At 45.1% G+C, this 25047-nt stretch overlaps 1 protein-coding gene across 2 annotated transcripts in view; it reads left to right on the top strand.

Annotated features, from left to right (window-relative positions):
• The window catches only part of USP7 (ubiquitin specific peptidase 7), a 1528604-nt gene that overhangs the window by 94930 nt on the left and 1408627 nt on the right, over positions 1-25047 (top strand). For both annotated transcript variants that reach the window (XM_086941365.1, XM_086941366.1), the window contains exon 2: positions 11112-11216. In XM_086941365.1, coding sequence (XP_086797491.1) covers positions 11112-11216 — 105 coding nt within the window. The remainder of the gene's footprint in view (positions 1-11111; positions 11217-25047) is intronic.

The raw sequence follows: 25047 nt of genomic DNA, 5'->3' as shown, positions 1-25047 counted from the left end.
ATGTGCAGGAAGGGAGACCAGGATAAAATAAGAGTGCAGGTTGGAATGCGTTACATCAAAAAGGCAGACAGTGGGGAAAAAACAAGCACAGTATCCTTAATCCGAACCTCATAGTAAAAGCGTGGAAAAATGCATTGCTGTTTGTAATAGTATTTACAACCAGAAAAAATAACTAAGTCTTTATTGATTGTAAGAGGGCTCAAAATTCAGCATAACGTAAATACTAATAATACCCGCAATACATATACAGCACAATGGGAATGTACATTAGTAATGTGCAGGTTAAAGGCATTTTACACAAGTAGTGATAAGAGGAAACCCAGTCAGAACATTTTATAGTCTATGATCACGGACCCCGGATGACCTGATTAGAGATGATTGTGTTTCCATGTCATGTGGGAGGACCACCGAGGTATGGATTATCTGGAAATGGGGTACATCGCTTAGCAGTTTGATGGATGAAGTGCGAGAGACAGGCGCACAGTAAATGGTTTTCATTAAGCTTGCCGCTTTGAACAGCTCTGCAGGCCCATTTATTTATTAGGTTTATAGTCCACTTAACTAGTTACTGGGTTGTCTATTCCGGAGATATTTGTTTAAGGTTCATGGTCCTGCGTAGGCATAGGCTAATCGGAGAAATAGTGGAGAGATCTGCTGGGATGGACTTTGCTATTAAGATCCTGTGAATGCCATTGTGAGATGTCAAGAAGTTGTCGTAGTATGTTGCTAGTTTGGTCCTGCAGTGGTAGACTAAATTAAAATCCTCAATTGGCCAGAAGCATTGGCAGATCTCTTCAGTTATCCCATGCCTGTTCAGTTAGAGATGGGTGGATTATTTACTGTGGACTGGTACAGTACTGGGTGATGGACATGACCCTTAGCAGTATTCTCTTGGGTGAATATATGCGTGTCAAGCAGTTAAAGGGAATTATTGTGCAGCTCTATGATTTACAATTGACAGCTCAACCTCTGGGAGTTTTGGTGTTACTATTGGTGTGGATTCTATATTATAACTGTATTTATATAGTACTTACTACTCCGCAGGAGGTGTTGTAATACTTTACGACGGGCAGCACACTTCTCGTAAACACTTGGTTAGTAGTTCTTTTTGTTATTTTGTTGGTTATTGGAATTAGTTTTGGGCTTTTAATATCAATGCTCCGACAAGGATCAATGAAGCACCATCTTTAATGAGTCAAAAGAAATATAATCAATCAATATGTAAGATAATATATTAAGCTATTCAGCTTAGTCAAATGTAATCGATATTCACTATGGAATAAAAGAAAGCAAATCCTGAAATGCTTTGCTCATTTGATGTTATCAGGAATACATTTTGGTTCAGACATTAGTAAGGCACACAGAAGAGAAACTGAACTGCTCTCAGGAGTACTATGTTTGTTTTGTGTAATTTAAGCATCATTCTACATCTGGGAGTAGTATGGTTTCACTTGTGATTGGTGACAGAACCATTTTAATCTCAAAATAATTGTTGCAGGGTCCTGCCAACAGGTGGCACACGGTGCAAGGAAAAAAAGTAACCCTTGCATGCAGCAGAATGTGTGACTGAATGCCTTCTTAACATAGCCAATCTTACCTATGGTTCTAATTTTCTGTCTGCCCCTTTTATAGTGTGGTTTATGCATAGTAACACTCCTTACCCCATGGCATCGCGGATAGTGATACTTCAGTCCATATACACTGGGGGAACTCCAGCCAGCATCCAGAGTTCGGACATTGTACTCTGGAGTGAGTCTTGAATTCCTGTTTCCCCTCGGTCAACAGCAGTGCCTGAGAACAAGCATACCGCATTACACTTGTCACACCAATACACTTGAGGGCATTCTCGTAGAAACTTGCATGCAAAGCAGCAGTAAGCTCTGGCTGGGGGAATGCAGCGATTTTTATAGTGCCACTGGCCAGTGATGGAGAAAGGGACACCAATAATTTGGACTACTTACGTGGGATACACCACAAAATTAAAAGTTCCTAGGTATTTTAGTGGTATGGGTTATCTCTACCTAGTTAAATAGCTTATATTTATTGACTTTGGAAGGTTGTACGAATGTGAGATCCATCTTGGGATTCAAACGTCAGTCATCTAGGTTTCTGGACGGAAGCTCAGTCCACTAACTAACATTGCCAACTACTCTGTTGCTTCCAGTCCCAACATCTGTGACTGAACAGTAAGGGGCCACGTATTGCTGCTCAGGCTCTGTAATTGCCAGCCTCATTTTGAACAAACCAAAACACTGGAGCTTTCTCCAACACCGAGATTACTAGAAGGGCTCCACAGAACAGCAAATCCTGGAATAGCTGCTGCCTGGTGACCCATTGCTTGATCTGTATCTTTCCAATCCAACAATTCTGTCATGAAGTCATATTGTGATTGAGGAAAAATAACAATAGTGTGCTCCGTACTCTTCACCAGACCTGTAGACAGTTTGGTCATAAGGAAAAGTGAAAGACATTACAGCAAGACAAGACTTAGGAGCTCATTACGATGTTGGTCGGAAAGCAAACCACCGACTCCTTGTTGGAATTGGTTCTGACCAACTCACGTTCAGCGAGTCCGCACGACAGATTACGATGGTTATGAACACAGTTCAGAAAGTCTCCCATTGACTTAAATGGGAGCCTGTGTTTTGACCAACACAGGCTCCCATTGAAATAAGGGGCGTTAGCAGAAAACCTTGCTCCCTGTCGTGGGCAGCCCATGGTGCTTGCCACACTGCATGGTTTTAAAGGGGGGCGGGTCCCTTGGGTACCCACTCGGCCCCCAAACGGAGGCTTCAGGATGAAAGGGGGCCTGCTACGGGCCCCCAAAGTCTGTTTCCGAGAGCATTTTTGTTTCTGACAGACGAATTTGGAAAGGCTTTCCAAATCCACCATCGTAATCAGTCGGTCTTAAACGCTGGTCGTAGAACTGTACAATTCAGCTTCCATCGACTCGGATTCTCTGAATGCTAGTCGTAACCGATTTGGACTGACCGAACGGTTTCCTTTGGTCGGTTTGAATTGTGTCCGATCGAGTTGGGCAGATGAGTTCCAAATCGGTTTAGGAGAATCCAACTGACATCGTAATCAGCCCCTTAGTGTTCAATACATGACATGCTTTGCACTTGGATAGCCTAGTAGAAGAATTTGCAGCTATGCTACGATACTATGTTGGTATGAAAAAATGAAAAAAGCATTTGCTGGCTACAAAACAGCCATGCAAAAATCCCACCTGCTACAAAGGCTTAGTCAAACCTTCTGCAGCTCCTGTACACATTTTTACTTCACCTACTTACTTTTCATGGGACTTAAAGATATATGTTACTGGAAAACTTGTGAACCAATTGCTAAAAAAAAGACACGAGCCAGGGCGTTAGGCAGGTGGAAATTCTTCAAGGTCCTTAGGTGAATTCCCTATTCTTTAGTGATAATTTGCAAGCCAGAATCCGAGCACTGTAACCAAAAGCTATCCAGTCAACTGCTTTATTGGACTTAACATTACTGAAGGGGTTGTTAGCTAAGCGAAAATTAAAGTGAAAACAAATAAAATCAAGGGTGTAAAATCCGTTTGCTTAATAACGCTGCTTTATTTCACTTTTCAGCAACCCTTTCCTAAATTAGACCAGCCACCTATTATTGAAAAAAGCCCAAAACCACTGGGCTTTAAAATAACGAGAGCTTGAGCCACTATTTAGATAGTTTAAACCTTGTACATATAAACAACACATTAACCTAAGGCCCACTGAAAAATATGCAGAAGTGGCATAAATTATGCACAGCCACATCACAGCCATGGCCAGAAGCACGCAACACCAACTCGAGCAGCTACGGGGCATCAGCCAATAGAGCCTGGAAGAAGACCTCAAAACAGTGGTGCAATCTCATTCTCTCTAGATTACGGAATTGCCCTTCTCTAGTTTCTATTCATGTCCCACCTTAATACATGCATGTTTTTGGAATGAGGCGACGTTTCTTTGGGCTTGTATACAACAATGAAACAATATTGACAATGGAGCATGTGAAACATACAATACCATACTATGCGCTCTATGCCCGTTTCAGGGATTTACAAAGTTTTCAAATCCCTGAAACTGGCATCTCCTAAAATATTGATTGACCTGCTTCTACCTTATGTCCCCTCTCGTCAGCTCCGCTCAGCGGGACATCTGGTGGGGTTTCTAGTAGTCAGGAGGGTTCGTGCTGGTGGTCGCGGTTTTCGGAATAGAGCGGCCATCCTCTGGAATTCTTTATCGGCCCATATTCGAATGTTAACTAACTACCACGAATTCTGGAAATCTCTAAAAACCTTTCTTTTCCCCAGTCCGTAGGTCCCGGACCTGTTATGCTCTGTCACCCCCTCACCGCTGGTACGCGCCGGGACGCCTCTCTGCTGGGGCAGCTGGTGCGCTTAATAAACCAGTTAACTCAACATATCATTAAAGTTAGTTAAAGTACATTATTGGACAATAACATTTAGTTGAACAAACACATTGCATTATATTACAGCTGTACAACTTCGCCTGAAAAAGTCAAAGCCAGCTAGCTTTTAAAAGCATAGTACAGCGCAGTCTCGTAAGCTAGTCTCGTAAACTGTATATGTGAGTCTTGTGTCCTACATCGGTTACTCAAAGGCTACATTATATCATACCCTGACCATACCACAGAAAACTTAAGCTGATTAACCCATTGACTTATGCAGTAAAAAATAAATCTGGTCTGTTTGCACCTGACATGGCCCTTAAGTGCTTCCTGACCATGCTGACAATGCACAGGGCCAGTGGTGTCACGACCACTTGAGTGTCAAATCTATGCCCCCTTTATTTTGTTCCGCAAAATGTTTCTTCCTTTCCTCAAAGTTGACTTTTGAATAGTTATAAAAAATAAAGTAAAATGTACTGAAGGCAGCACTAAAACTAGTACCAGATAATTTGAAATGCAGACAAAGCCCTATCAGTGAGGCTGGCTGCTTGCATCCGTCATAGTCAGGTCATGAGGCCTGTTACATCAGCAGCTCTCTTTGGCGCTAAACTCCACCACTCTGATTATGTGATATTAAAGTTGGCAATGGGTGCTGCAGGCTAAAGCTCTGCAGGGCCAAAAGCTTCAAGTCCATCTGGGACAGGAGCAAACTCACCCCACCCTTTTTATACAACACTTTACAGGGTGGGATTGGTTCAGCAAGCAACAGTGACGCCACCAAACCATGTGACGAGTTGTGGAAGGTCGGGATTGGAAGATGCATGTGACAAGCTGAAAACTGCAGTCTATGAAGTTAATCACCCCAGGTTTTGATGACTCACTGGGCAGGTTCCCGCGCTGCAGTTGTAGAGTTCCGCTGTTTGGTGACCGACATTTGAGAGGAGTGAATCCTGTGGATTATCATTGAGGCATCTTGAGCGCTCCCTCTGGTGTAAAATATGAAGTGCGTGATAATTTCACAATTTAATATGGTTTTAAACGGGGGCGGATTGTATTACATATTTTAAATCTTGTTTTAATCATGTTCCCCTGCTGATTCACCCATAAAATGTCATAAAAAGCATATGTGGTCCCTGGGTTCTCTTGTATGTATTAAAACTAATGAATTAATCTGCAACATTTGTAACCGGACCAATCAAACAAGCATTTGCAATGCAATAGCTCCTGAGCTATTGGCAATGTCCATGACCATGCCGCCCTGGTATAAAACCAGACTGGTCCTCATCCACCAGTTGCCTGAGATATGGAAGTAATCTGTTTTCCAGTACCTGACTAATAATCTGAAGGTAGACATTCGGCATAGAGATTGGTCTGTAGGAGGCAGGGAGTAAGGGGTTCTTCCCCGGTTTGAGGATCATAACAATCAGCGCTTCACGCATGGAGGCAGGAAGTATGCCTGTCTCACCGGCCTCCATAATGTTCAGGACCTAGGAACCAGGATTCCCCCAAATTCTTTATATAGCTCCATTGCCAGGCTGTCCATCCCAGGGGATTTAGATGTTTTAAAGTGAGCGATTGCCGCTCTTACCTCCTCCCTCTAAAGGACACCCCCAGAGACTCTTGACTCTCCGGGTCAAGGCAAGGGAGGTCCATCTCCAAGGTAGGCTTCCAAAGCCTAGGGGGCAACATTGGGTTTCGGCTTGGAATATATTTTTGGAGGTGCATGGTAAATACCGTATTAATCTTGTGTTGCGTATAAACCAGTTAACCCTGATCGGATTTAAGGGCCAGTATCAGGAGAGGCTGTGTCTCAAACTTGATCAAACGCGCCAGTAGGCGTCTGGCCTTATCTCCCTCTGTGTACCAACGACATCTACTTGTGGTCCTATTATACTTTCCCAGTGACTCCCATAGGTCCCCTATCTTTTATTGTTTCTTCGCCCATTTGGCCAATCCCTCTTGGTCTGTAGGAAGTTCTGCTTCCAGGGCCGCTAAGCGTTCCTCCTGATGTTTTAGGTCCCGCTCTAGCACTCGCCCCCCACCTCAGTGGACATACATACCCCCCTCATCACTACTTTCATCGCATACCATTTGAGCGCCTTCAACCTGGCTGTGTGCCAGTTCACCTCAAAATAGCCTTCCAACCCTGCTGCGATTGTCTCTTTATAGACCGGGTCCATCAATGCCTCGGTGTTAAGACTCCACATCGGTTTTTTGGAACGCGGGTGGCCCAAAGTGTATGCCACCAGCAGGGGGGAATGATCAGACATATATCTGGCCAGGTACTGTCTCTAGTATCCAACTGGCTGCCGTATTCTGTATAAAGCAATAGTCCAGCCTGCTATATGTTAGCTGCCGGAGTGTGACCAGAGTATACCCGGCCATCAGGGTTGCGGTGCCGCCATATATCTAGTTAGTGAGTGTTGCTAAGCATCTGCCTCATGGCTTCCCGTGTCTTGGGTTTGGCATCCACTTTCGGGGGGTGCCCATCTCTCTCTCCATCATAGGCACAGTTGAAGTCTCTTGCAATAATCAGTTCCACGTCTGGTGCCAAGTCCAATTTCCCCAGGACCTTACCCAAGAAGTCCCGATCAGTGTTCGGAGCATAAACGTTCACTAGACACATGTGGCTCCCATCCAATTTCCACTCCACTACCACATACCGCCCGTCTAGATCAGGACTACATTTTAAAACCTTAAAGGAGACTCCAGGTGCCTCCCATATAAGTGCCCCCTGGCAAACCCAGAGTAGGAAGTCGTGAAAAACTGGCCACTCCTCTGCCGTTGGACATATTTCAGGCAGTCTCCCCAGTGATGCGTCTCTTGTAAAAAGGCCATGCTTATCTGATACCGCCTAAGATAAGTCGCTACCTGAATCAGTTTGACCATGTTATTGAGCCCCCTAACATTCCATGTTATAAGTTTATAGGTCTGTTGGTTGCCTGCCATAAGTCGAAAATCCTACATGACCACGATATCTGTTGTAGAAGTGGGAGGGACCTCAAAGTGTAGTGTTGGAACCCCACCCCTTATCCCTCTGAAAGCTCTCAAGACCTCTAGCGACCCAGCGTTAAACCTTCCCACCAAAGAACAATAAAACAGAACAGTGTGAACACCCCCTGCCCCCACCCCCTCCCCTCCCCTCAGGTAGTAGATCCTCATTCTCACAACCCACCTCTGGTCTGAGGACTCAGGACTCCACCCCACAGCCACTGCCCTCCCCTCAAACCCCCATAACATTGTAAGCACCAGCAAGTCAGCAAGAACCCTCTGTCCTCGTTATACAACCAGTCTGCCTGGCACTGCGCAACATTGCCCGACCAACGGCCTAGCCAGGTCGCCACAGCGCACTACAGTTGGAGTGTCTAAACTGCAGTATGGCGGAATAGCGCCCCAACAGCTACTCTTCCACCCCCCCTATAGTCACTTAAGTTGAAGACACCCCCCCCTCCCTCCTACCCCAAACCCCCCCCCCCTACCCCAATCCCCCTGAACCCCCCCACCCCCCCCACCCCAACCCCCCCCGGGAAAAGGTCTTCAACTGAGTCAAATTCCATCATAGTTGAGGTCTGTCAGGGTGCTGTCCGGTACCACCATGATGCGACCCCGGATTCATCACAATGGGCACGATTCCGCCAGGATATATGAAGGGTTACGGCATAACGGGAAGGATCTGCACTAATCTGCGACTAGCCCTCCATGCTGCCAGGCCACGCCCCATCTTGTATTTGAAATAACATGATGTAAAGTTTGTTAAAGGAAATCTCTCAGGTTAAAGAAGTAGGAAAGGCTCTTGATGCTGGTTAACCTCCATCACAAATGCTCAATGTAGATTTGAACTGTGAGAATCCTTATGTCCTTATAGGATGAATTGTGTATTGTTTTACAAACTGTAAATTTATAGATCTTTCTAATTTTGTTATGTATTTAACTGTGTATGAAAGAAGTACTTTTTAGGTAAAGTAAGCCTTGCACAGGATTCAAGCTAAACTTCATTGACAAGGCTAAGTTTCTGAAACTGGTCTTATGTTGGTTGTGTTCTGTTCAGAGGGTACCTAGCCTGGCAGTTCAGCCTTGACGGTGCTACTGGAGCAAGAACCAGACTAGTTTGCATAAGGCTGGTCTCTGTCCATTTATAGTAGATGAAAACAGTGGACTGGAATACCACCGTGAGCAATTGCCAGTGGTATAGACTTACAATTAGCAACTGGCAGATTTGTTTTTAGGACGTGTCTTACTCATCTGCTTTGTTTTCTCCTGCCTGGCTATTAATCTAAATAGTCAATATACCAACTATGAGAACAGTCATCAAATCAAACTTAATTTTTATTTCAGATAAAACCGCTAGTCATGCAAACATAAATGAAACTCCACATATGTACAAAATAACCAAACAATGTGGCCAGTGTGATCTAATTACAGTTTAACTTTGATAGTGGGATTTATTTTTAATCACAGCTTGACCGAAGTCAGATGGTGGTCCTTAAATAGCTGAGCGAATACAGTACGGTATCGTTTGGAAAGTTGTAAAAAGATGAAAGCAGGCCTCACTCTCCTAAAACAAGCTTTTTACAAAGAGGAATGATAAGACTTTCTTGGAACCTCCTAAAAACTACAAAACTTTACAAAGTGCATCATGTCCTGAGGAGACAGACCGTCGCAGCCACAGGGCATGAGGCACTGATCTGAGAGCCACGGGGTTGGGCCAGGAGGTAGTGAGAAGTTTAGCCTAAATCTGGTCAGTAAGAAGCGATCATGGATGCTTTTGACCCTTAAAATATATGGTTCAGTGGTTGGCACAGTTTTTAATCCAATGTGTACCTGTGCAAACTAAGCTTGCTCAGCTCTGTTGCTTCTCCATCACAACGCTTTGTAATCAAACACTCCTTTATGCTTGTAAAATTCCTGTTACATATACCATCTCGGTTGTCAAATAGATCTGCTCTTCTCAGGCTATGGATGCAGTCTTACATATTTTAGCCAATGGCTGCGATGGTCTTCAGTTAGTCTGTTAGTGTCATCTTGGCTCTAACCCCCCCCCCCCCCCCCCCCCCCCCCCCACACACACACACAGCCCCATTAAACCTGCACCCCCTTGCTCCCCCTTAACATTCCTCTTCCGGTCAGCTACTATTGGTCACACCAATTCTGCCATTCTCGCTCGGAGTGGATGCATGTCACCAAACCTTGTGTGAAATTATACCTGAAAATAAGTATACTTCGATGCCAGTGGATGGCCAGCCCTTTTAGTTATATGACTTCATTTTTTATAGGTACCCTTTCGTATTTTTTAAAATATTTTTTTGATAAATGAAGGTCTAATGGGCTACTTGCTTGTAGAGCATGCCATCTGCCATGTGCTGCACCCTGCCTGGCCATTGCTCCAAAACCTTGGGCCATTTTGCTTTTGCTTTGTTGATGGTACATTTTTGTTTTATCGCTTAAAGATACCCACCGTTTCTAGAAACGCCACATGCCTGCCATTCTCGATTGGTACAATATTCGACATTGCACTGTGCCAGTCAAAGATGGCTGCCCATTATATTGTTTGCTAGGTTATTTTAGAATGGTATTCGTAACCTACATTTGTTGTGCCACTCCAAGATGGCTGGCTCATTGCTTTCAAATGTTTCATTCGTTTTGTAACTTCCAAGCAATGCCTCTCCGTGCCATTCGAAAGTGGCCACCCATTGCTAGGTTAAAAACATATTTTTTATTGCAAGCATAATCTTGCCTTCTGTATGCAGCATTTTCTACTTCCTGTCTTTTAATTCATGTTGTATATACCTATTGACTTTTTTTGTGGATACATGATTGGTTAAATGAAAGTATGATTCAGACTGATTAATATATGAATAATTGCATGGATGATTGAAAAACGAGCCCATAGGAACATAGTGCCTAAGCTCACTATTTGCTTCTCAGTTGTTAGCCGAAAGTATTTATTTTAATAATGCTAGTTTTCTCTTGTTTCATCGTAAATAGTGCAGCGAATTTGTACATTGACTAATAAAAAATCCATGAATTTATACCCATTAGATGTTATGGGCATTGATTTAGCTGACCATGTAATGACCTCTGAATGGAGTTTTGTTGTTTTCTGAGATCCCTGTGCAGTTCTCATTTACAGGGGTCAAATAGTTTTTTCTTGATCTATTTTTGGGGTGAGCCATAGTTCATGTTATCGAATGATTGTTGATTAGGGGATAGTTTAGCATGTATTATATTGCAAGTAACTGCTATATCCAATTAGGAGCATGTGGCACTTCATGTGAATAAAGAATTTGCCAGTGTACAGTGCTGTTTCTGTGTTGTACTGGGGTCTGCCATTGTCACTTGCTCTGCTTCAGGTGGTCGTGAAATTTCAATCTCCCCCCCCCAGCATGTCTACTCCTAATGGGATGTATGTTTTGCTCTCTGGAGCCCAGTGGATGGAAGGTACCCCTGTGGGAGAGGACCCCAAAGAGGAGGCATTTGTATTAATTGTTTATATGTAGTTGAAACAGCAATTATTTGGAAATTATCAAAATGATTATGGCGGATATGTGCTTCAGCTCATTTTGTGTTCTATTTTGATGTTCAGCGGGAGCTATAATCTAAAAACAGTTTTAATTCAAACAAATGTTTTATTTTGATGTCTGCGTAATCCTGTCAGTTGTTAAAATCTCATCAGTTGATATATTTGTGTGTTCTAGCTGGCGATGCAGATGATCCTCCGAGAATTACTCCAAATCCAGTTATCAATGGTAATGTAGCCATGGCTGATGGTCACAATAATACGGAAGAAGACATGGAAGATGGTAAGTCAGATGACCTACAGAACCATTTCGATTCTGTGTCTGGCAAAGGGAAAATAGGCTGGTGTGTGCAGCTTTACATAGTGGGGAGTTGGATGTGTGTTGTATTTTTTTTTAGTGACCATGTACAGTTGGTGTGCAGAAAGAGTAGCCTTAGTACTGCTGCAATGGCTCTGAAGTAAGGTACTCAGCCTAGAGGAGAGCAGTGATTTTCTTTTGAGCCTTTGTCTTATTTTAAGTGAAACCAAACTGTTGCTTATTTTGTCCCATGTATATTTTAATCAATATAAATGTCCCCCTCTGTCCTAACATCTTGCTGCCATTCACCTTCCACCATTAACAATCTTTCTTTTAACCCCTTCCATGCTGGGCCGATTTTGCTCGTGTGCTAGGCTTTTAAAGAATCAATGGCTTTATGACTCCCCCCAGCCGTCCTGAGCACACGAGCACCGTAATGCATGACGGATGGGGGCCGTCATCAGCATGGAAGGGGTGAAGAACTCTAAAATAACACCTTTTTAATTGCATTACTTCCTCAGATTCATGTGGATTAAAAAAAATGTTTGGTAATTGAATCAGTTACAGCACTCCTTCACTTCAGTTCAAAATGGACTGTTTTAACAGTTTTACAATCAAAAAGAAGTGCCAATACTGTATGTGAATTCTGAATCAATTATCTCAACACATTTGAATAAAACAAAATGTCTTGGTCTCACATCTTCTCTCATGGATGTGAGACCAAGACATTTTGTTTTATTCAAATGTGTTGAGATAATTGATTCAGAATTCACATACAGTATTGGCACTTCTTTTTGATTATTAATTGCTTGTGGCTAGCCTTGCTGTTGGGAGCCCTGACCCATAGGTGGTTTTTCTTAACAGTTTTACAGCGTGAATCTTTTCTGGATTCACATGCTGTGCATTATTCCACCATCTACTGGTTTGGTCCGGAATTGTAGTATTTCTTTACATTTTCTTTTTTTGTTTTTGGTGGCTTCTACGTACCACCATTTGGTGTCCTTTTGTGACGTCGACTGGCTTCCTCCGGAAGTTCCCACCTTTGGTCGCCATCTTCGGATTCTTTTTTTTCCGCCGTTTGGTCTGGATCGATACGGAAGGATCTTGACGTAAATAAGGAAAAACTCGAGAAAAATATGTGGAACGTTTCTACTTTCAAGTTTCAATCCGAAACGACTACTATCGGAGAATGCGCATGCAGGGGGCTCTCTGCGCAGTAATTGACAAGACACCTTTCAAGTTTTGCAAGCACTGTCACCACGGGTATGCTCGGAAGGATCAGCATCTGGTCTTTAAACTTTGCCTACCGCTAGATCGAAGCGAGGACTGTAACGTGTGCTCAGTCTTCACCCCAAAGACGTTGCGGGTGAGAGAAAAGCAGCAACGAGCTACCTACAACATGCAAGGCGAAGGACCACTGCTGCGAGACCAGGCCTCTCCAGTGAGGAGGAAAATTATGTACCCGAAGGCGCCAAGGACAGATGTTTCAGTCGTGGAAGTAGAGAAGATTTTGAAGGAGGTAAGAGTAGTCTACCTTAAAAAAACTAGAGTCTTGAAAATTAGACTCTAAAAAGGGAGCCTCTGCGTCGAAGCACTGTACGACCGCAGCTGCATCCAAGCAAAAACATACTGTAGGATCTTTGGATAAGGACTCCGTAATAGCAAAGACCCTAAAACACAAAAACTGCGAAAGACAATCTAGAAAAGGACGCCTTGGCGTCGAAAAAAGAGGTCCAAGCAATAGTAGACGACAGTATTGGCATCAACGAGCGAGAACTGAAAAGACAAGTCTTGACGCTGAAACACATGCGACCAAGATGGAGAAAAAAAGGAAGCGGCTCGAAGACAAAATGGCTAATTTTTACAATGCAAAAAAGACTGACAAAAAGCTTGGAATAATTCAAGATACTGTTGAAAACAAGTACTGTAAGCGAAAAGGTCGTAGAGGAACTAATACTGAAGACAACACCTGAGCCGATCGAAGAAGAGGAAGAATCGTACTGAACCAGGGAAAAGAGGCATTCAAGGAGCTAGCAACATACAATGCTATCACTCCAAGAGCAGAAAAGAAAAATGAGCTCTCCTCAAAGAACACTATATACATCTGTTTTGAATGTGGCTTCTCACCAATAAGCCACACCCAATCTCTGCACTCCCAACGGGAAGGCAAATATACCATTGCACCTTTGAATAATAAACACTTTTGAGCATGTCTTACCACCCCTGGCACAGCAAGACTTCACCACAAAACAAACAGCACCTTTTGAAAAGGGCTTTTATATAACAACAAAATGCAAAGACTCTATCACTTTTAGAATAAGGCTTGAGGTTTATCACATAATACTCTCTAAACAAAGGCTGTCTCAGATACCAAATGCATAAGATTCAAATAAATTTAGCAAACTTATAATCTAAAGGCATGAATCAATAATTATACTAATTAATAAACCAGTAATAACGGATATAAGATAAGATACACTGGACGTCCTGCAAGAGATCGGATATGTATGTATTCCAAACTGCTTTGCAAGCAATCTCGAAGAAAATGGACACTTTAATACGCCGAGAGTTGCTGGTGATATGAATTTTATTTTTCAATTAAATTGCTCTGTGCAATGTGGAGACTCGTTTCGGCAATCCCAGTTACCTTGTTCACAAAAACGCTAGTCATTTGTTACAAATATTTGAACCCTCTCAGACCATCACGTGATAGGATGTCACCTCACTGGTGATGAACATAATAAACAGACTACACAAGTGAAGCAAAGTTCATCACAGCGCACTGGCAACATTATAACATGGAAAAATAGCAAGGTACATTTAGTCAATGGTAAGAGCAAAATCTAGCAGTACAAATATGTAAACAGGCCATAAACTACAATCATACTTAGAAACCATTTTTTGTAAATATAATTAATACATGTAAATTTAATATTACTATACAAATACTCTAATTAAATAGACGCGATCACTCCCTTATACTATATATATATATATCTCCACAATGCTTCCAGAAAGAAACGATTAAGCCACACACAATCAGTATTCTTTGAAGGTTTAATTTATTCTTGACTCCATTTATATAACCAGCACAAACACCCACGCGTTCCGGTATCCTCGTATACCTTGTTCGGGGTTCATTTGTTACACGATTTTTTATTTTTTTATACTACTGCTAACAGGAAACCCCGATTGTTATGATTTCCTGTTTACTATTGGAAACTGCCCCATTGGTTTATGGTCTTGGTAGTTCCCAATTCATAACCAGTCTATGCATATATATTACACCAAACATTTTCAAACTTTTGTATAGCATACAATTATTTCAATTGAGTTAGGATATATCTTTCAATTGCCACATTATGTCCTATTTTAAATACCCAGCTTATAAATTTACATTCTGAGAACCATTCATTAATTTTTTTCTTTCCTTTTTATAGCGCTGTAAAATGAAATTTCTGACTTTCAGTCTATATTTTAACAGTTTTATTTTACCGCCCATGATTACCCCTTCTTTCTCACACCATGTGTATATACAGTTTCTCCTGTAGATGTTAATCGGAATAAAGTTTTTTGGGTGTTTCTGGGCCTTTCATGTTTTACTGTTCTTGTTTTTTGGGGTCCTACCTGCTAACCTGCGGGGCTGCTACTCGCAAGGGACCACCAACTACCTGTTACGAACTTGTTGCCTGCGCCTGGGTCTTCTTGCTGTTTGTCTCCCCTGCCGCCTGCACCATCGCACGGCCGCCCAGGGTGGAGACTACAGCTCCCAGGTCTCCCTGCGGCAATACTGACGCCCACTTCCGCGCCCGGAGGCGCTAAAAGGAGAGAGGCTCCTTGCGGGACGCGCGGCTCCGGGAGAAGCTCGGGACAAGGGTGGGACAATCTTAGGCCCCCGGAGGAGGCTGGACTGGGCCTAACAAGGTTTGGAACGCTGTTTGAGTGATATCCACAAACTCATCCTTTTGATCCATCCTTGCGTATGTGTGTTCTCAGTGTCATTGAACCTATTATAACGTTTTAAACTCACTATAATAGTGCTGCTGTGTAAACTTGCTGTAGGGGTGCGCCCAGGCAATAGACTACTAACTATGGCAAGGCGTCGTGCCAAACCGCTACTTGATAATGCTTGTAATACTATCAACACATATCTGGTAAAAGCTGTTCGCACCCTTACAGAAGAAATCAACCGCACTGAAAGGCTGCTTTCCATGGGGTCAAGTGTCCTGCTGGCGAGCAGGTCAATATAAGTAGAGGGTCTAGCCCCATTGTGAAGCTGATGCGGATTTGGATTTAACAAGGGGTATAAATAATAATGGTACTAACCATTCCTGTATCCCCAATACACCGAGACTGTCTGTTACAGACATTAGCCCCTACCCTTCACCATCCCCTTCGGTCAAACCAAAAGGCCGGAAAAAGAAAACATCAGGTCAGGGCAATTCGAAGGTGAAAAGGGATAAAAGAACCAACACAGCAGGGCATATGGTCACCACACGTACACGGTCTAAGAAAAATCTAGATACACCCCCTGGTAACTATAACATCGAAGCAGTCTTTAATAAACTGATCGAGTTGATTAGGCCTTTACACGAAAAAGTGGATACCTGGCTAGGGAGGTCCACAAATTAAGTGGAAATATGGACAAACTTAGCATGGGGTCCCACCAGGAATTAAGACCAAGTAGAGAGGTGTAAACAACGGAAACAAAGGTAAAAATGCTAAAACTAAAGGAACCACAGTGGTGATTGATAACAGCTCCCCTATGGCACTAAGCCTGAGTAAAGCTCCCGCAAATAAGCAACTAGACAACCATCAAAGTTGCGGGGAATTGCCAAAGACCACCACCCAAACTACTGGAAGAAGCGTAACCGCTCCCCCAGACCAGGGCCTTTGCGTAAATGAAAAATTAGCACCTCTAGAACAAACTAGAAGGGGTAATAAAGGTCTGATGACAGTTATCACTAGACAGACTCCAGCTTCTATTAAATTACCCCCCAATGTGGTGCCTATGTTGCGGTGCTTGTAAACGTCTCCAAACTAAGAAATGATCAAGTGGAAAATTATGATATACTCGGAAATAAAACCCTTCATTGGCTGTCCAAAAACTGCAATTTTCCAATGGAGGGGGCTAATCGGATCATATTAACACAAAGGGTGGGAAGGGTGGGCCCTCTGAGGAAAACTTCGCTGGGGATTGCATAATTATAAACTTTAGGTTCGAGGCATGTGGGCTGCTGAATTCATATCTGTGCATGGATCGCCACCTAGTGTTGGGTCTAGATGATTGCACATTGTTGTCCTGGAAGAGTCTTTGAAGTATCACGAGATAGGTGGCTCCTCCCTTGGACTACAGTGCGCATGGGCATCCTCTCCAAGCTCAGATTGTTTTTTTCCGACAGTGGGTTCGGATGTACTTTCCAGCACTCCAAGTTCGGAATAAAGAAACTTTTCAAAAGGCCTTTGGTTTTCGTCGGTATTGTTCGCGATCGGTACCGATAACCTCCTTTAATATTAGTTTGCACTCAAGTCGTCGAATCGGACCGTTAGGCCTTCTCGACGCCACGTGGACCAACGGTCGATGGAACGAAGCCCTTTCAAAAACTGCCTGAAGTGCAACTCTAAGTTCCCGCACACTGATAAACATCCAGTGTGCAACAAATGCTTGTCTCCAGATCATAATGAAGACAATTGCCTAGCTTGTGCCCAGTTCCGGTCCAAGAAGACGATCCAGAATAGACAGGCGGCAAGGCAAGAAATGCAGAGGTCGGCAACGGAGCCCGAGAATATCTTTGAAGAAGAACTGGTTTACGCCGAAGACTCGGATCAAGAGGGAGATCAATTCTCAGAGCACGACTCTGAATATTATATCGACGACTAAGAACAGATAGTCTATGTTAAAGAATACGAACAAGATATCGTAACTGTCGACGACTCCGATGACGACAAGGGGCGAACCGTGAGTACACCGCCCCATACAGACACTACACCAATATCAGAGACTCAAGTCGAGGCATCGCCAGCAGGCCTTAGCCAAGATCAAGATACTAGTTCTACAGCCCGCCATACCGCCCGGCTAAGAACATAAAAAAAGAGCCTTCTGAGACACGTAATCCAAGGTTGGTTCCATCAAAACCGAAACTAAGTGACACAACAGTCTTTGGACAGAACGTCGTCGAACCGAAGGTGATAAAGCCAAAGGGCGCCGACCCGCAGGCCACAGTTCCCTTAACACCCTCGAAGCCAAAGGCCGTTGAATCGACCTCGAAGCCAAAGGCCGTTGAATCGACCTCGAAGCCAAAGGCTGTCGACTCGACCAAATCTGGTTCGAGTGGCGAAAAAGGAAAGAAGCCTGTCGACTAAGGCAAAAGGGCTACGTCCAAGGCAGTCGTTGAACCGAAATTGAAGGTAGACCACACCAAATCGGTCGAGCCGAAGCCCATCGATCCAAACAGGGGCATCAAGCCAAAGACGCAAGCTCAGAAAAACCCTCTACCACCTAAACAGGTTACGGAGACGACAAAACCGCTCGGTCCAAAAACAGTGGTGAAACCTGTAAAAGATATACACAACAGCCAAAGGGTATTAAGTATACAGGAAAAATTGGCGCACAACCAAAAATTAGCGTGTATATCAAATACAAAAGACAACAATCACTGGTGCTGGCAGGCAGGGGAAACTCCAACAACCCCTCAATTTAAATGTGAAAAATCACATACAAGAGTTAAGAAACAAGATCCCGCGCACAAGGATTAAGTGCAAGCAAGTAGAGTGCTGCTTGATATGATTAACAGTAACAAAAGTCCCACGTAGGTTTAATGAAGTATATCTCCTTTTATTTGGTTGTCACATAAGTAGAAATTCACAGCCAGCCGACACGTGTTTCGTTATAGTGTCTAGATTTGTATAGACCTATAACTCTTCAGGGCTCAATGACTGGATCATTATCTGTGAAGTCCCTGGTCCGGTGATAATTCCAACCCGGCAGGGTAACCTATTAGTAGACGGATGACGTCGTAGTAATTCAGATGAAGAGGTTCAATTCACGATGTCATTATGGGACGCCAAACTGCAATGAGTCTGTTCTAAAAATCAATCCACGGTCCCAAATCGTGGGGTGAAGAGAATGTTTCACTGTGCAGCACACGGATACGTGTGGAGTCCAGATTCTGTGTCGAATCACCCTCGGTATTGTTCGCGTCCCCGAAAAAAAAAGGCGTCGGACTGACAAAACCTGTCGCCAAGCCTCAAAAACCGATCCAGACACCAAAAGTGGTCGAACCAAGTAAAGGCATCGAACCGAAAAAGGTCAAACCAAAAACTACGGTGCCAAGGCAAACGACTGTGGAAGAGGAGATCATCCATCCAGACCCATCCACAGAAGATCAGTCAAAACTATATATTGACCCAAATACTGGAAAAGTGACTGTTTATAAAAGGAAGAAAAGACCACTGCCTAGTGAAGACTTTTCTCAAATTCCACTCAAAAAGAAGAGACTGTGCTACCTCTCCTATTGGTTTCCAACCTATCTCTCCAGCTATGCCTGCTACTCCATACACACCATACTCACCTGCACACTCTGACTATAACCAAGATCAAGATCAGGATGCAGATGTGGGTTTTGGAGATATACAAAACCCATATGTGGACCCCAATAAACAACCATGGGGGGGGTGGAGGTGAGCCAAACAATGTGGGGGCTCTACCAATTACAGACCCTACAGTGTACCCAGCTAAGCCATCACCCACAGAAGACACAGTGGCTTTTAACTCCTTAATAGACAGAGCTGCAAGCTACCATAATGTAGACATGAATTCTGATGCTATAGAAGAGGACTTTCTATTTGATAAGCTGGCAACATCAGAAAGAAGTGTCAAAACTCTCCCCATGTTAAAGGGCGTCCTAAAGCACGCACATGGCATCTTCAAAGACACTGCTAGGGCACGTGTCATCAACCCTAGAATAGAGAAGTATAGGGCTACACCAGTAGACCCTACATACATCAGGGGACAACTGCCTTTAGACTCATTGGTGGTATCCAACGCTCGAATGCGTGCAAATTCACAAACAACTGGGGAGGCTCCTCCTCCTAACAAAGAGTCTAAGATTTTAGAAGCATCAGGCAAAAGAGTAGCAGCTCAGGCAGCAAACTCATGGAGAATAGCCAACACACAGGCCTTGCTGGCCAGATATGACAAAGCACACTATGATACTTTAGAAGGACTTCTCCAATACTTACCCGAGCCTTACAAAGAGCAGGCAGATTAACTTATACAAGAGGGAAAGCTCATCACCAATGCCTCCATTAAGTGTGCTCTAGATGCGGTAGATACAGCTGCCAGATCCATTAACACAAGTGTACTGCTTAGAAGGCATGCATGGCTTCGCATATCTGGTTTAAAAAATGAAGTACAGGCCACAATTCTTAACCAGCCTATAAATCCAGATTTCTTGTTTGGTCCAGCAGTTGACTCAATTCTGGACAAAATGAAAAAGGACACCGAAACGGCAAAGTCCATTGGAGCCCTTTAGTCCCAACAACACAGAGGCTCCTTTCGTCGCTCAAGTTATAGAGGAGGAGCGCGAGGGAACACATCGCAGCAATCCTCCACTAACAAAACTAATATGCAATCCACATACAATAAAAACACGAACAGGGGTGGATACAGAGGAAATAACACTAAGTGACTTCTTGGCACTACCCCCAGACCATATAACACCGGTCGGGGGAAGACAACAATTCCTGCCAGTCTGGTTAAACATCACTACAGACAGGTGGGTAAGACAAATTATCCAACATGGCTATTGCCTAGAACTCACGTCAACACCACCCAACATGCCACACGTGCACCGTCCCATGTCGCAGGAATATTTAACATCACTGCAGCAAGAGGTCATCGGTATGCTACAAAAGGGGGCCATAGAACCAGTCCCACTACAACACCAAGGAACGGGAGTATACTCGCTATACTTCCTCATTCCAAAAAAGGACGGTTCACTCAGACCAATATTAGACCTCAGGCCCCTCAGCCTCTACATTCTGTCAGAGCACTTTCATATGCTCACTCTCCAACAAGTCTTACCACTGCTTCGCCAAGGAGACTTCTTAGCAACTATAGACCTCAAAGACTCATAATTTCATATACCAATACACCCTGCTCACAGAAAGTATCTAAGGTTTACTATTCAAGGACCGCACTACCAGTTCAAAGTCTTACCATTCGGTGTAACAACAGCTCCACGGGTGTTCACCAAATGCCTGCCAACAGTGGCGGCACATCTTGGGAGACAACACATTCATGTTTACCCATATCTGGACGATTGGCTGATACAAACGCAATCAGTCCAGCAAGGTGCCAGCCACATGTCAAAGTCCATTCATCTCCTGCACAAACTAGGCTTTTCGCTAAACTACCCGAAGTCGCACCTGCAACCCTCCCACGTCCAACAATACCTGGGAGCAACAATAGATACACTAGTAGCAAAGGCTTATCCAAACGCAGCACGGGTAAACTGATTACAAACGTTAATCCAAAGGTTCAGACCACAACACTCGTTACTAGCTCGAGTGTTTACGCAACTCATAGGCATGATGGCCTCGTGCATATTCATAGTCCCTCATGCCAGGTTACACATGCGTCCGCTTCAGGAGTGCCTAGCAAGGCAGTGGGACCAGGCTCAAGGGCAATTACAGGACCTAGTGTTGGTGACCAGTCGAGCATACAACTCTCTGCATTGGTGGAATCCACAAAACCTTTGCAAAGGACGACTGTTCCAAGATCCTATCCCACAAATAGTGATGACAGCGGACGCATCCCTGCTAGGCTGGGGAGCCCATGTCCTGCATTACACAGTTCAGGGACTATGGACTATACAACAGAAAAAAATGCACATCAAACTTCTGGAGTTGACGGCGGTCTTTCTAGCCCTAAAAGCATTCAAAAAACACTTATGCAACAAGACTGTGTTGATCCGGACGGACAACATGACAGCTATGTATTATATTAAAAAACAAGGAGGAACACACTCCCCACAGCTGTCGCACCTAGCTCAAAGCATGTGGAAATGGGCCATCCAGAGGAACATGCTTCTCATGGCAGAACACCTACCAGGCAAGGACCATCAAATAGCCGACCTGCTCAGCAGGCACAGTCATCAGATGCACGAATAGGAGATTAACCCCAAAGTGCTCCAACCATTCTTCCGGAAGTGGGGACACCCGGAAATAGATCTGTTTGCCACAAGGCGCCAGGTTCCCACATCCGCAGTCGTAAGGCAATGCGATATGTATGAACTGGTCAGGCAAATTTGCGTACGCTTTTTCCCCAGCTCCATTAATACCGCCAGTGGCACATAAAATGCGCCAACATTCGCTGACGCTAATCCTAGTTGCTCCCACATGGGCGAGGCAACCATGGTACACGACGTTTTTAGAACTGTCAGTGGTGCCTCATCAAAGACTGCGACTCACACCGTGTCTTCTAACTCAGAACCATGGCGAAATCCAACACCCAGACTCTCAACCGCTGAACCTGGCGATCTGCCTCCTGAAATCCTAGAGTTTGGATACCTAAACTTGCCTCCAGACTGCATGAATATTATCAGAGGCAAGAAGACCCACTACCAGAGCATGTTATGCAGCGAAGTGGAAATGCTTAGTCATTTACTGCAGTAACAACGACATAAACCCATTAGACGCTTCAACACAAAACATAATTTGCTATCTCTTGCACCTACAACGTTGCAATTTAGCCTACTCATCCATCAGGATACATCTAGCTGCGTTAGCAGCATATCTGCAAAACAGGCAACACCTTTCACTATTTAAAGTGCCAGCAATTAAAGCATTTATGGAGGGACTTAAACGAGTAATTCCCCCAAGGCACCCACCTTCACCAGTCTGGAATCTAAACATCGTTTTAACCAGACTTATGGGACCACCTTTTGAACCAATTCACTCATGCGAACTCCAATTTCTTACTTGGAAGGTGGCTTTCCTTATTGCCATTACTTCACTTAAAAGAGTTAGTGAGCTGTAAGCCCTAACTATTCAAAAGCTATTTATTGAAGTACATTCGAATAGAGTAGTTCTCAGAAGGAACCCTAAATTCATGCCAAAAGTGGTATCCCATTTTCATATAAATCAAACCATCGAACTGCCAGTGTTCTTTCAAAACCCACAGACAGTTGCTGAAAGGGCCTTGCATACTTTAGATGTCAAAAGAGCTCTGCTTTACTAAATAGATAGAACTAAGGCATTTCGAAAGACAAAACAGTTGTTTGTTGCTTTCTCACCACAACACAAAGGCAACCCTGTGTTCGAGGCATGTGGGCTGCTGAATTCATATCTGTGCATAGATCGCCGCCTAGTGTTGGGTCCGGATGATTGCACATTGTTGTCCTGGAAGAGTCTTCGAAGTATCACGAGATAGGTGGCTCCTCCCCTGGACTACAGTGCGCATGGGCATCGCCTCCATCCCCAGATTGTTTTTTTCCGCCATTGGGTTCGGATGTGTTTCGGTTCCCTCTGTCGGGATCGATAGTTGTAAAACTTTTCTAACTCGAGACCAAAAGGTCTTTAGGCTGGGCGTCGGTATCGTTTCGTTCGGGTTTTTGTCTGTTCTCAGCTCCGAACTCTTGCTACCCATCCGCGTGCTCTCGGCACGGACGGGCCTACTCGACGCTCCAGACATGAAACGAACTCCGTTCAAAAGGTGCCCGGTGTGCACCTCCAAGTATTCACACCTCGATGTGCACCCTGTGTGCAACAAATGTTTGTCACCGGACCATGATGAGGCCAGGTGTATGGCCTGCTCGAAGTTCCGGTGTAAGAAGACTCTCGATTCGTCGGGCCGCTAGACTCCAGGCCCAGTTATCGGCACCCCCGGCGCCCTCCTCCGGACAACATCTTCGAGGAATTTGTTGAAGACGACGATGTCCTACAGGTTTCGGACTCTAGCCCCGCGTCCGAAGGGGATGCCTACGACGCGGGAGACGAGGACTTTGACGAAGCCGGCGACGAGGTAGGGGACGACGATGGGGCCATTGCCACCGTGGGGGATAGCTCGGAGGAAGAGCATCCCCAAACTGACTCAGGGGTCAACCCCCTTCATGCGGCCCAGGTCGAGGGATCGCCTTCGGGCCTTACCCAAGACCTCGTTACTAGTCCAGCAGCCCCGCCTCCGGGCCTGGTCACGGACATTTCTGATGCGCCACTCCCGTTAACAAAAACGAAAGTGAAGCTATTGGGATCCACAGCTCCGGTTTCGAAACCGAAAGTGAAAGCTGCACTGGTGCAGAAGGCTCTGGGGGCATCGACTTCCAAGAAATTCAAAATGGCCGACTTGAAGAGCCGCGCCAAGATGCCGACCCAAGGGCCTCGGGGTCGACGCCGAAGGCGAAGTCTACCGACGCGGCCGCGCCAAAGATGGTCGAGGTCGATGACCCGAAGAAAGCTTCGAAGAAGCGTCAAGGCGATTCCACAGCTCTGGCTTCGCCGGCTCCGGCCGTCGGGGACAAGGAACGTGACGTGTCGGCTCCGAAGACGGTGCCTCTCGTCGACCCGACTCCCGACTCGGGGAGATCGCTCGAGCCGGTCAAGCCCTCTCCAGCCTCAACGAAAAAGGTTGCGGAGTCCCTGCAACGGATTCGGAAGGACGCTGCGGTTCCCGAACCAGGGGATGTGGTGCCGAAGCACACACCGAAGCCCACAAAGGCGCAGACGCCTATCCGCTTTACCTTTGCCGCCGAAGTCGACGCCGAAGGCTTTCGCTCCGAGGCATGGGGCAGGCGTGCCCTCGAAGGAGGTGTCGACGCCCAAAGCGTCATTGGTGGTGTCGAAGCCTCGGCTCCAGCCACTTGCAGAGGAAGAGCGTCGAGAGGTCATCATCGACGCCAATACCGGAAAACTGTCTCTCCTCAAGAGGAAAATCACCACGGAGCCGGTGTTGGAACATTTTCGTATTCCTCTCAAACACAAGAAGGATTCTGCGGGTACTTCGGCCCCGATAGAGCCTGCATCTCCACAAGCCTTAGAACATTCGCCAACGCGTTCCAACGCAGGTGATGGTGACGATGAGGAGGTCGAGTACAACTATCCGGCGTACTCGGATCCGGAGGAAGAACATGAACCTTGGTCTGCCCGGGGCGACCCAGAGGACCCGCAATCGGGTCAGGAACCGCAGTTTTTTGCGGCAAAGACCTCACCGACGGAGGACTCGGCAGCCTTCAACGCTTTGATTGAGAGAGCTGCAGCTAACCATGATGTCGAGCTGCATTCGGATCCTGTGGATGTGGACTTTTTGTTTGACACTTTCTCAGTGGCTGAAAAGTCAGTCAAGACATTGCCAATGCTCAAGGGAGTGCTAAAGCACGCGACGGAGGTCTTCAAGGAGCCCACTCGGGCGCGTGTCATCAATCCTCGCATTGACAAAAAATATAAGGCAGCGCCCTCGGATCCAACATACATCAAGGGACACTTGCCACTGGACTCTTTGGTTGTATCCAACGCACGCAAGAGGGCGAACTCACAGACCACTGGTGACGCTCCTCCCCCAGACAAAGAGTCAAAAATATTTGAGGCCTCCGGGAAACGGATTGCTGCGCAGGCAGCTAATATTTGGCGAATCTCAAACACGCAGGCCCTACTTGCACGCTACGATAGGGCTCATTATGACACCCTAGAAACACTGCTGCAACACTTGCCTGACCAGTACAAGGAGGCAGGGGAAATGTTAATTCAGGAGGGAAAGCTCATCACAAACGCTTCCATCAAATGTGCGCTGGACGTGGCTGATACAGCCTCCAGGGCAATC

The sequence above is a fragment of the Lissotriton vulgaris genome, chromosome 10, assembly GCF_964263255.1.
Source record: "Lissotriton vulgaris chromosome 10, aLisVul1.2, whole genome shotgun sequence".
Taxonomy (NCBI): domain Eukaryota; kingdom Metazoa; phylum Chordata; class Amphibia; order Caudata; family Salamandridae; genus Lissotriton; species Lissotriton vulgaris.
This window is presented reverse-complemented; position numbering and strand designations above follow the sequence as displayed.